Source organism: Meles meles, chromosome 8 (assembly GCF_922984935.1).
Source record: "Meles meles chromosome 8, mMelMel3.1 paternal haplotype, whole genome shotgun sequence".
Classification (NCBI taxonomy): domain Eukaryota; kingdom Metazoa; phylum Chordata; class Mammalia; order Carnivora; family Mustelidae; genus Meles; species Meles meles.
This window is the reverse complement of record NC_060073.1, coordinates 38,471,658-38,484,305: the sequence shown is the minus strand read 5'-3', so window position 1 is coordinate 38,484,305 and position 12,648 is coordinate 38,471,658. Positions and strand designations below refer to the sequence as shown.

At 38.4% G+C, this 12,648-nt stretch overlaps 1 protein-coding gene across 3 annotated transcripts in view; it reads left to right on the top strand.

The window, feature by feature from the left end:
• The window catches only part of LUZP2 (leucine zipper protein 2), a 511,483-nt gene that overhangs the window by 418,032 nt on the left and 80,803 nt on the right, over window positions 1-12,648 (top strand). For all 3 annotated transcript variants that reach the window (XM_046017873.1, XM_046017871.1, XM_046017872.1), the window contains exon 8: window positions 8,092-8,166. In XM_046017873.1, the coding sequence (XP_045873829.1) occupies window positions 8,092-8,166 (75 nt within the window). The remainder of the gene's footprint in view (window positions 1-8,091; window positions 8,167-12,648) is intronic.

The window sequence follows — 12,648 nt, the reverse complement described above, 5'->3', positions numbered from 1 at the left end:
ACAAGTTACTGCCTCTTGGAAAATTTATGATAGACAAAGACAAAATAGACTCATAGTAACTAAGGGAGGTTTTTACCTTCATGTAGTAGATAAATATAACAGTAAAGAAAAACTAGGTACTTCAAGATCATTTTTCTAAGCAGTATATTCAATCCAGGTTTCTATAGATCACAGAAACTACCCAATGCATAGTATAAAAAGAGTCATCTGATATCCATCTTTCATGAAAGACATCTTTCATGAAGACAAAAATGACTTTATTTTTGTGATAGTCATAGTGAATAAAACTTAGAAACATTTTACAGGAATTTTTGCAATTTCTAGAAGTGTGGGTTAGAGTCTAAGATTCATTAGTTAAGATTCAAAAAGCTAAGTAGAGCACCAGGGAGGCAGCTAGAAAGTGCTGTCATGATTCTCAAGGCTAATATAAAGAACAAAACTCTATACGGAAATGATTGGGCATTAAAGATGATTTGTCTACAGCTACCATTGTCTACTCTTGTTTAACTTTGAGTCATACATTTCATTTCTCTGAATACCTAGTAAGATTTTATTTTGTGCTGGACATTGCCATTCATATGCTAGAGTGATTGTGGATTTTATATTCTTTTGAAGATTGTTGATTTTTGCCCAATGATGCAGTAAAATGCCCATATTCACCTTAATGTAGAGTTGGCTCTGTACTTTTTAAGTGTAGATATGTGAAAGTCTGAGAAGATATCCAAGTTCTTCTCACTTGACTGAGATAAACCTCCAAAACTCTGCCCCCAACTCGACCTCCCAGAATCTTAATCTAGATTTTGATGTAGACATTCTTAAGGTCAGCCCAAAGTAGACTTCATATTAGAGCAGGACTCACCAAACATTTTCTACAAGTGATCACATAATAAGTACTTTAGTCTTCGCAAGCTATACGGTCCCTCTTGCAGCTACCCAATTCCACTATGGTGACACGAAAGTAACTAGACAATATATAAATAAAGGTGGCTGTGTTCCAATAAAATTTTATTTACAAAAACAGGCAATAAGCCAGATTTGGCCTTTAGGATGATAATTTGCCAACCGCTACTCTCGTGCATGGCTATTAATCTAAAGGCTCTTACTTTGTTGCCTGTGGTGTTAATAAGGCTTATGAATGTGTCTGGAATGCTAACATCCTTCTGCCGCGCTCAAACTCTGTTGTCTCTGTTCTGCTCTCAGCCATTTAACAGTTACTTCATGATTAGCCTTGTGTGATATATTGTCCTATTTATGTGCAGCCCAGTTCTCAGCCAAGGATTCATAGGAACATCCCCACAAACTGACTTTTGGAAGCTCTGCCCTTGCTCATCTCCCTTTTTCTCCGCTTCCCTTCCCTTTTATACTGCAGGTATTTAATCTGCTCCAAACTCCCATCTCTGCCTTCACAGCTCAGTGCAACTGCAGTGAGCCACCGGGGCCCCAGCCCTTGCAGCTGGGTAGGGAATAGCCCTCAGCCAGAAAGCTAGTATGGTGACAGGTCCTACCTAGTGAGTTCTCCATATTTCATTGTTCACAGCCTGACCTAATTAGCTCATGGTTGTTTATGGAGAAGGACTAGACCAATACCAGTTATAATAAGCAGAAGACTGGAATCTTTTCTTTTCAAATAATGGAAAATATAAATATCTAACAAGAATTTAGTTCATGAACAATGAATTTATTTACTCACAGTAGTGAAAATGCAAGGTTCCTTTCATTTCAGGTGTGGTTTGATTGCAATGTTTTCAAAGTCACCAGATCCCATAATATATTTATTTAATTTTTTCTGTGCTCTGCTTTATTCCCTAGTAGAGTTTTTGCCTCATGATGTTCTCTTTTATTCTGGAGATAAGGCTAACACTGGGACGTAAACACCCTTATACTCTACTACCAAGAGAAAGAAAAAACCTTACCGTCTATTCACTAGATGAAGAGAGACCACTTTCTTTCCAGAAGCCACCACTATATATCTTCTTGTCTCTGGCCTGATGTTAATTAGATGCCTAAACCCAATCACAGTCCTATGGAGTAGAGATAGAGGAATTGCTGTAAGAAATTACATCCCCATCCCTGGAACTGAGTGTTGAGATAAAATGTATGACAGAGAAAGGCTGTAAGCCGCTTTCCTCCAAAGTGTCAGTGTTCTTGAGGAGGGAAAGGGAATCAACTTCAAAGACATCATGAAAAAAGTATTTCAGGACAGATTTTCTTTAAATGGTCATGAGTGTTACATGCATATACATATACACATGATGGTAATATTGAGACTAATAAAAACTCAAATTTTGAGGAAAATTATATATGCTTGCTCTTATTTCCCAATGGAAAGGCTTGCTGAACTTTATAACTTTAATTAAAACCTTCAATAGCACTTAAAAGCAGATGTTATGCTAAGTTATATTCCTGTGTAATTTAAAGTCTAAATTTGGTCCTTGTACATGTTTTTTTTTATTTTTTTAAAGATTTTTATTTATTTATTTGACAGAGAGAGAGAGATCACAAGTAGGCAGAGAGGCAGGCAGAGAGAGAGGAGGAAGCAGGCTCCCTGCGGAGCAGAGAGCCCGATGCGGGGCTCGATCCCAGGACCTTGAGATCATGACCTGAGCCGAAGGCAGTGGCTTAATCCACTGAGCCACCCAGGCGCCCCCCTTGTACATGTTTTAGTCATTCAATCCCATGTCTGTCAGTGTCTCTCCCAAATTATTAATGTTGAAATGAGCAGACACAGCATCCAAGAATCTGATGGCCGAGATAATCTTGATACTGCGACTTCCTACTTTTTTGAGGGTTGAGTAGTTGCAAGTAAGAATTACTGGTTTTCTGTCTCCTAACTCTACAGTAAAGTGGAATGTAGAGATGACGGTGATGATGGTGGGGTTGTCTGTGTTGTCTCTCTTGACTATGATCCCCATCTTTTAGGTTAGGGCTGCTGAGCAGGGAGCATGTGTTTCTTATGTAGTAGTAGATACATTGAATCATAGATAAAAAATTCAATCCTGTCATTACTTTTTCACCAACCACCAAGTACATCCTACTGAGTACTTGAGAACATTTCTTTTATGACTTTTTCATCCTTATTGGGAGAAAAGTCTTAAGCATGCAAAATTTTTCCAAGGTTCTGAGTTGATTCCAAACATTTTTAGTCTAAGGGTCATCAATAAATTTTGAGAACATGTCTTTGAATATATGTAAATTTTTAGTAATAAATAGAACACATACATTCATATCTTTAGTGGTGAGGAGGACCAGCTATGGACGCAAGCTGCCTAGATTTGAATTCTAGATCTGTTATTGCTCAGCTGTGTGATTTTGAGGTGAGGTATTTCATAAATCTGTATCTCAGCTTCTTGTTTAAAATAGGAAACAATACTATGTGCCAGACAGAGTTGTTATGTGGAATAAATGTATTTAGAGAGAGTTTAGGCCCATTATCATCATTGTTATCACTGTTACCATATTATTCTTTTACTACCATGTCATGTACATTAAAAGTATAAATAACATAGATGAGATCTAGAAAATGCCTGAATATAAGTTCTAATATTTTTTATATTACAACCATAAGATATTTTAGTGTAGAAAACATAGAATACAGATTATTTTGTAATAGCACCTATTTTACAATGTTAAAGTCTGGAATTAGAATGTAGAATTTCTAATATGCTCATGCCACACTTTAATGGAACTTCTCTTGTATTCGCTATCCATTATTTCTGCATTATTTGCTGGAACACACTTGCATGGTCTTATTGGTTGTAGAACAGTTGCCATCTTCTTAATAACAAAATAGCACAACCATTGTTAAGAAACTTCTAAAGATTTCTGACCTTGCTTTGCTGATGTCAAACTTACTGCAGTATGGGCCATTAATATCCATGCCCCTGAAAAACCCAGCTATTGTAGTCTTTCACTGACTATGTCCCCTGTAAATGAGTCACAGTAGTCCTCTCCAAGTTTTTTATTATAACTTCACAATGGCTAGAACATTAAGAGGAGGCTCTGTTGTGAATTCCCTACTCAAAGTCTGTATTGATTCCTTCCTGATCTGGCCCTCGATGGATCTGTTTAGTCTTTCCAACCGGAAAGCCAGGCCAGAAAACACTGTGGCTGGATACCGTGCTGATCCCCCTGCAGCACTTCCTTTTCTTGGGCTCTATCAGAAGATGAAATGGCCGAGACTTTTAGCATTTGCCATGGCATAGATTTATGTTTCTTTGAAGGAAACAAAAAGACACTCTTATGTTATATATGTGGCATTAATGTCATCCTTCATAATTTAAGCTCAATTTAAGTTGAACTCCAGAGAAAAACAGTAAGGAACAGCTCCAGAAGCAAGCCTGGATGGTGCAGCCAAACCCCAGGGTCCAATGTTTTGTGGTCTGTAAAAACTTAAAGCTCAGAAGCAGCATTTTCTTTTTTCTTAAGTAAAATAAGATTTATGGTATGGACTCTAGCTTCTGGACTAGAAAGCTCAAATGAGAAGATGTACATATATGAAAATTAAATGTCACAGTTATTTGCTGTTTCCTTTATTAAAGAAAAAGGCACTCTGACTTTTTCGACATTTTAGACATTCAGACATTAGACTTTAAACACATTTTGTGTTTAGCAGTTAGAATTTCTTATTGTGATTTTCACTTTACATGCTTGCCTCTCCATGTGTATTTTGAACCTATGTGCACAGATGACGTTTCCTGGCCTGAGAAAATCAGTCACTTCATAGATATTTTTTCTGTGATTGGATGTGAATGAAAGCTCCTCAGAATCATGACGAGCTCTTCATAAGTAGCCCTATCCGTTATTTTGCAGGAGTTAAATTGAGAAAACAAATAAATTTGACTGAAAACAAATAAAATTTACCATATGGTAAATTCCTCAGTCTTTTATATGTCTTCTGATAGCTTAATACTCACAGAATTCTTACTGTTTTATGTAATTTTTTAACTACTATATACAAGTCAACCCAGTAGTTCATCCTTCCAAAACTAGCACCAACATTTGATAATATGTGTTAGTATCTGCAATTCCTTTGATTATTTCCCTTACTCTTCTTGTACCTTTCTGTCCTCCAAAATCTCTTGGCTAGATTTTACCAGGTTCAGTGAGTTCTTAGAAGAGGTAAATACTTGAAATCCCGGGAACTGCTAGCATTATAGCTTTCAAAGGCATATTTGCTATTTCTGATGGAATCCATTCTATCTGCCCTAATACAAACTTCCTGGATTGCTGTATTACTGAACATTCTGTGTCATTCTTTAGTGGAGATCTTCTAGTATGAATCACAGGATTTGGGTTGAAAAACCCTTACAAGGAGGAAAACAGGCTAAGGTAGGAGGTCCTGTGCCTCTGCAGACCCCTCTGGACTTCAGGTGACTGGTGACAGCATCTTGAGGAGAGTGTCTGCCTACCAAAGAGAGCCTAAGAAAGAAAATAGCATATGAACCTGGGCTGGGGTGGAGGGGAGTGGGCAGGGGAGTGAGCAAGACATGGGGGATTGCTGGGCAGCATGGGCATTCCTTCCAGATAGTGACTAAAATGTTGAGTGGCATAGACATGCTTACTCCCTCCCCCCAGTTTCTAAGGACCTAACCCATAACTAGTGGGAGTGTAAGCTGACCACTGTCCCACTGAGACCCACCCACTGCCCCTCTCTAACCTCTCTTTTTTTTTTTTTTTTTACACATGAAATTAACTTTATTGAAGAAAACATTTACTGAAACCATCAAAGAGGGAATGACAACAGAGAGAGGAACATCTAACGGCCACTAGAGCCCACAGGTTATGCCCCCCTCCTCTTGGGGTCCCAAAGGAAGTGTCTCTGCTTCCCCCAACACCACGGCCCTCCAGCCTCCCTTCCTGGGGACCCCAAGATCAACCTCTGGCCAGGACGACGGACGCTGGCCACGTCCCCTCACCCCAGGGCACGCACCCTCCCCTCTGGCCGACATGCTGGGGCCTGGTCCCGCCCTATGGCCTGCACAGGACAGTCCCAGGATGGCGGAAAATGCAGGAGGGGACACTCGGCCAAGCCGGGGACACGGAGTCACAAGAAACAACAGGGTGGCACATCAGAGACGGTTCCCGTGGAGACTCCCGCTGGAGACTCCCGTGGAGACCTCGGTCCTTGGTCGGTTCCTCCTTCCCGAGGTCGCGGGCCAAGCAGCAGCCGTGCCCTCGGGCATCCTTCCCGCCATCTCCTGGAACTGGGCTGGGGATCTCGGGGATGGGGCTGCTGCTGCTGATGGACAGCTGCTCAGAGAAGCACACACACACATCTCCACGAGAACAAGCAGTGGCCGGCTTAAATCTACACACAGTCCTCAGGAATCCCCAGGATGAGCATGGACCGCTGGGTGTTCAGGTGTTCCCCCCTACACCAATCCTGCAACAGGGTCAACGGCATGTCCCCAATCTCTGTGGAGTCTAGTTGAGGGGGGAATGGTCACTGCGTGATGCACATATATCTGAGACAAGTCCCAGGGCGACAGCAGACAGACCAGGGGCACCTGGTCTTGACTCTCTAACACCTATCCTTGACTGAGGACACAGGGAGAAATAAAAATGACCTTCTTTTCCTTCCTTCCATTGAGGTGCTGGGTTAGGCAGGGCCTGTGGTACCCAAAGACAGTCGCCGTGTAAGTCTTGAGTGCTCAGTGTTTGAGAAAGGTAGATGGCCCCAGGAGAGCAGCGATGTGGAATAGGCAGGGTGGCCTGAGCCCCAGGTCAAGAATATGAGACTGAGGTCTATGGTCCCAAGGTCCTCACATTGTGGGGTCGGGCAGTGGGAATAGAAGGAAGGATAGAGACAAACAGGACCAGGCGAGTGCAGGGAGGGGCCTGGGGCTCAGAGCTTGTTGGTTTTCTACCACTTACAGGTACCTTCATATTGGAAGCTACTTTCTTCACCCACTCACTCTTTTTTTAATTCAAAATTTTATTTTTAAGCATACACACACACATATGCATTTTTAAGTGCATATATGATGTATTTTATGTATGTGGGTTAGGTAGCTAATTGGGTAGTTAATTGATAAGCCTTCTGCTGTCAACTTTTCCTGGCGAATTCAATCCCCTTCCCCAATAAGAACATCAGAAAGATCCTCTGTTCTTTCCAGCTTGAGATTCTTTTCACTGGCTAAATGTAGGAGACAGAGTAAGTCCAGAGGTATAGAGAGGTTCTGAGACATGAGGGGAGGCAGGTTCTTCTCTGGGTCTTTTGTGAGGCTGCTAAGCATCTTCTTGTAAGGATAGCTATAGAATGTAGATGGGAATTGGTGGATACAGGATTTTAAAATACATCTTCCAAATTTGAGACCTTTGCTCTTTTAACAGAAGAGTTACGGCATTTGCAAAGGTACTAGGATATGGAGGGATAGAGATGTGTGTTGGATTAAAACTGGATAATAGAATGAATGCTATTATGTTAGTCTGCTGAGGCTGCCATAACAAGAGACTGCCATAGGGTAAGCCACAGACTGGGTGGCTTAAACAGCAGAAATGTATTTTCATACCATTCTGAGGGCAAGAAGTCTGAGATTAAGGTGCTGGGAGACTTGGTTCCTCGTGAGAGGGTCTTCCTGGTTTGCAGATGGTGTTCATCTTCGTGGATCCTCATATGACCTTTACTCTGTGTGAGCATGCGGGGAGAGAGAGAGAAAAAGAGAGAGATCTGGTATTTCTTCTTCTTATCAGGACACCTATTGTATGGGGTTAGGGCCCTACATTTGCAATCTCATTTTACCTTAATTACCTTCCTAAGGCCTGGTCTCCAAATATAGCCACAAAGTGGGAGGGTGTTGATTAGAGCTTCAACATAAGAATTTGGGGGAAATAGAGTTCCATTTGGAACAACTAGAAACATAACTGATTTATTATGTCAAAGTATATTCAGAGACTGGAGCTGAAATTTTGCAGAACACACTATTTCTATAGCTTACCCAAAGGTCATGCAGTATTTTTAACTTGAATTCTAAATAGATTTCACAAAGTTTTTGTTGTTGCTGTTGTTGTTGTTCTCTACAATGAATGAAAGATGCTTAAAGTGAAAAGGGACGTTAGAGAATTTACTAAAGATTGGCTTTTCTTTTATAGGCCCAACAACTTACTGATCTGGAACAAAAATTAGCTGTGGCCAAAAATGAGCTGGAGAAAGCAGCTCTTGACCGGGTAAGTTAACATCTCTGAATCCTCCTAGTTGCAGTTTTAGCAGACAAAGCTAGGGTAGACCCATTGCTTCACTTGATTTATTGATGCATTTCCAGATGCTGTATCTGGAAGGTGGGTGTAGAATTCATGAGTGTTTGACATTCCCTTTGGAACCCAAATCTTTCCTCTCTTTTGCTGCTACAGTAAATTGACTCAAGGTTCAGCCTTGTGAGTTCGTGACTTTTCATTTTCCACCTTACCGGTACATTTGTTCTCTAACACCATGAATAAACATGTTTTAAAGCACCAGCAAAGATGCCATGTATTAACTCTGGGTGAATGCGTTAGGAAACAAATCGAAGTAGTCATTGACACTTTTAATTTTGGAAATCGTAAATCAGAATTCTGGAAGGAGAATCAGAGAAGGAGGTAGCCCTCCTAGCCAGCTCTGTTCATATAAAGATAACGCAGGAGAGAATGACATAAATCCCTCTTTATAACAGCTTTCCTTAAGTATAATTCACATGTATAAAAGTCACATTTTTAAAATTCACAAAGTCGTGCTACCATCACCACTAATTCCAAAAGATTTTCTTCGGAGGTGTAGCTCAGTGGTAGAGCATTTGACTGCAAAAGATTTTCTTCAAAGCTTTTTACCTCCTCTATTTCATTTTGGTTTTATTAATCTCTCATTGTGTTTCAAATGTGTATGCTCAGGATAAACCACAACTCCTGCTTGATGCCAACCTTTGCCCTTCAGTGTTCATGGAGAATAGGCAATTGGCATATGGAAAGGGAGATAGAAAGGGATTAATTGATTATATAATTAGAATTACTGTTCTGCTTAATCGTTACAGAATGTGGCAAAATTTCTTAATGCCTCTCATTCTTTTTTTTTTAATTGTTAAATCACTTCTATGAAATAACAGGAAATAAATATTTCTCTATTCTTTAGTTCACTCAGAACAAAAGGTAGAGTGACTTTAAAATAATCTCTTTGTTTACTCACACCCATTTATCAAACATTCAGTGTCATTTTCTGTAATACTGAGAACATGTATCTAGCACATATTAATACAGGAAACTGAATCTGAGAAATCAATCAGAGTATCTCAGACTTGAGAAGACGAACACCACATTATTCTCAATCAGAAGCATGGAAAGTCTGTGCCAAAGGAACAGGGCCATCCAGGAGCAATCTGTATTTTAGTAAGCCCTCAATGCATCACCTGACTGAGATCAGTTCTTGATTAGGTTGGAATTAGCAGCCATCATCCTGCCTAACTGGAAAGGCAGACCCTCTCATGTGGAAGATAACCTCTGGGGAATTTTCGGTTCATTTCTACACAATGTTTGACATGTAATAAAAGCATTTCTAGACGTGTGGAGAGGGAATACAATCTGATCAGAGTACAAAAAGAAACCGAGGAAAGCGTAACTGAAACTGATTCAGACATTGGAATGAGAAAACAAAGATTTCATGAAGATGAGTGTGTGTATGTGTGTAAGTAGGGAAAGCAGACAAATAGATAAAAAGATAAAATTTTTCACTGGACTTGGAATCTATTAAAAACATCAAGTAGATATTGTAGAATTAGTACAAAATGATGCATGTAATTGAGACTTTAACTTTGCTCAGTAGCAGATTGGGTGAGTGGATATAATAGAACTGAAGACAAGTAAAATGTACAGAAAATTAATATCAATTACCTAGACTAACATAGAAAAAGTACAAATAAATGGAAAATAAACAGAGAATGAGAAATGTATATCAATTTTAAAAATTTTGAAGTATTTATACTTGTTCCAAAAGGAATAACATACAGAAGCAATATTTGTAGAGATAATGACTTAAAATTTTCCAAATGGGTAATTATAGATCATTCCAAGAGACAGACAGCATAATCCTAAATCAGTGTGTATACAACAATGTTCCTTAAAATTGTATATAAATTTTTGAAAGTACAGTTGAGACCCATACACTTTCTTCATTCTGCTATATTTCACTGCAATTTATTAACAACAGATACCTAATTCAGAAAAATGAAAATGTGAATAAAAACAAAGAGATATCATCTCAACACCATCAGATTGATACAAATTAAAAAGTCTAATGATCCCATATTCCAATACACTAGTGGTGGTAGTGTAATTATTAAATCAGTTTTTTTTTTAAAGATTTTATTTATTTATTTGACAGAGAGAGGTCACAAGTAGACAGAGAAGTAGGCAGAGAGAGAGAGAGAGAGAGAGAGGGAAGCAGGCTCCCTGCTGAGCAGAGAGCCCAATGCGGGACTCGATCCCAGGACCCCGAGATCATGACCTGAGCCGAAGGCAGCGGCTTAACCCACTGAGCCACCCAGGCGCCCATTAAATCAGTTTTTAAATGTGTGTATCCTAGAATTTGCACTTATCCCTATGTGCTTGGACACATGCACAAGGACGTGAAATACAACAACGTTTGTATTACTACCAAATTGAAATAACTTAAATGCTTACCATTAAATTAGCATATATATTTCATATATATTCCATACTCATATTTTCAAATAATCAAAATTTAATATTAATGAATAAATATAAAGACATTTATATCAATATTAATACATCTATAATATATACTGTTGAATAAAAATTCAGAATTATATATATGGTATTTAACAATTGTTCAAATACACAAATCACATTTGTTTTGGATTATATATAATATAAATAGATGAAGTAGAAAAATACATATCAAATTCAAGGACCCAATTGACTTCGGGGAATGATGGAGTAAAGTCACACTAAGAATGCTTAAAATTACTTCTGCTGTTTCCCAAGTGTTTCATTTTCTAGTAGTTGTATAGACACAGATAGTCTTTAATTTATGCACACACACATAAAGATATTTTGTATACATTAGATACATCCATCATATAGTATATACATTAGATATATGTAATATGTGTGTATATTACCAATATATATATGCATGCTATCATGTATTTTATAAAAGTATAATAAATATCATATATAACAAATATATAATTTGTAATAAACATGATGCTTTTTAACATTTAATTTGGATTGATATTTACCTGATATTTTTTATAATTGTTATTTTCTTCTCTATATGCCCTATATTTTTCAAAATGTTGTTTTAGAAAATGGAGAAATTGTGCTATCTGCTGTTAAGAGCTTTCCATTTTTGTGATCAAACATAGCAAACCATTTTATTTTTAAAAAAATAAGCAAGTAACATGATTATAAACTTGCTTTGCAATACTTTCCTGTATACATATAGCAGATGTATAAAGAAAAGAAGTTGCTTCCTAACCACCAGGTTAAACTATGGGTGTTTTTTTGTGGTGTTGTTTTTTTTTTTTAAGATTTTATTTATTTGTTTGACAGAGAGAAATCTCAAGCAGGCAAAGAAGCAGGCGGGAGTCGGGGGGAAGCAAGCTCCCCGATGAGCAGAGAGCCTGACAGGGGGCTCGATCCCAGGACCCTGGGATCATGACCTGAGCTGAAGGCAGAGGCTTAACCCACTGAGCCACCCAGGCGCCCCTCAACTAGTCAATTGTTAAACAAACACCCCTGGGTGTTTTGATACAGGAAAGAGGAGATGGAATATTTCAGGTTGATTCATTTTGGAGTTCTTAGGGTATCTCCTTGCTATACTGTAGTTGTGAAGGATCAGGCTAAAATTCTACTTCCCAGAGACTTGGGTCTCACATAGGCATTTTCATTATGACATATGATCAAAACCTCTTCATAGCTAACATAAATAACTTTCAAACAGGATATCTAGAAAGTGTTGCAATAACTAATTAGTAAGGTCATTTTGTGAATCCTGATGATACTCTTTCTTAAGGTTTAGATCTTTGGGACAAATGTTTTGAATGAACAACTAGATATTTTAAGAACTCTGTTCCATTGTGATTGTCTTATTTTATATTTTTCCAAGTATTTAAGGTAGTTTAAAGGAAGCCTGCTTGCCGTTTGGTAGGGTAGGCCAAGCATAATTCATTTTACCAAGATTCCAGCTTTATAAGATTTTTTAACTTATAAAAAAAGAAGTTTATACTAATTTATGTTACTCTCTGACTATATCCAACTCATACTACATAATATTACTTTTTAAAAAGGGACAAGACTCTATAGAGTTGGGAGAATCAGAAAATCAAAGATACATATAAATCCTAAAATTCAACTATACCATCATTCTTTGTTTTGTTTTGTTTTGTTTTTTAAATCCTTTCTCTAATACCCCTACCACAATCTCTACAAGATGCTTTAAATCCTAGAAAGAATGGGATTCCCGTGATCCCAAGGCAGCCCAGTCTCCTCTGATTTTTTTAGCAGCTCTGACTGTGAAATTTTCTTCCTTGCAATTAATCTTTTCCCTGATCTGACTTCAGATAATCCACTTAGTCAGGTTCAAAATGGCTAACCAGGTTTGCAATGCCATTCATGTGATCACCATGTGGTAGAATCTCTGGGAAACAGAAAACATGCATG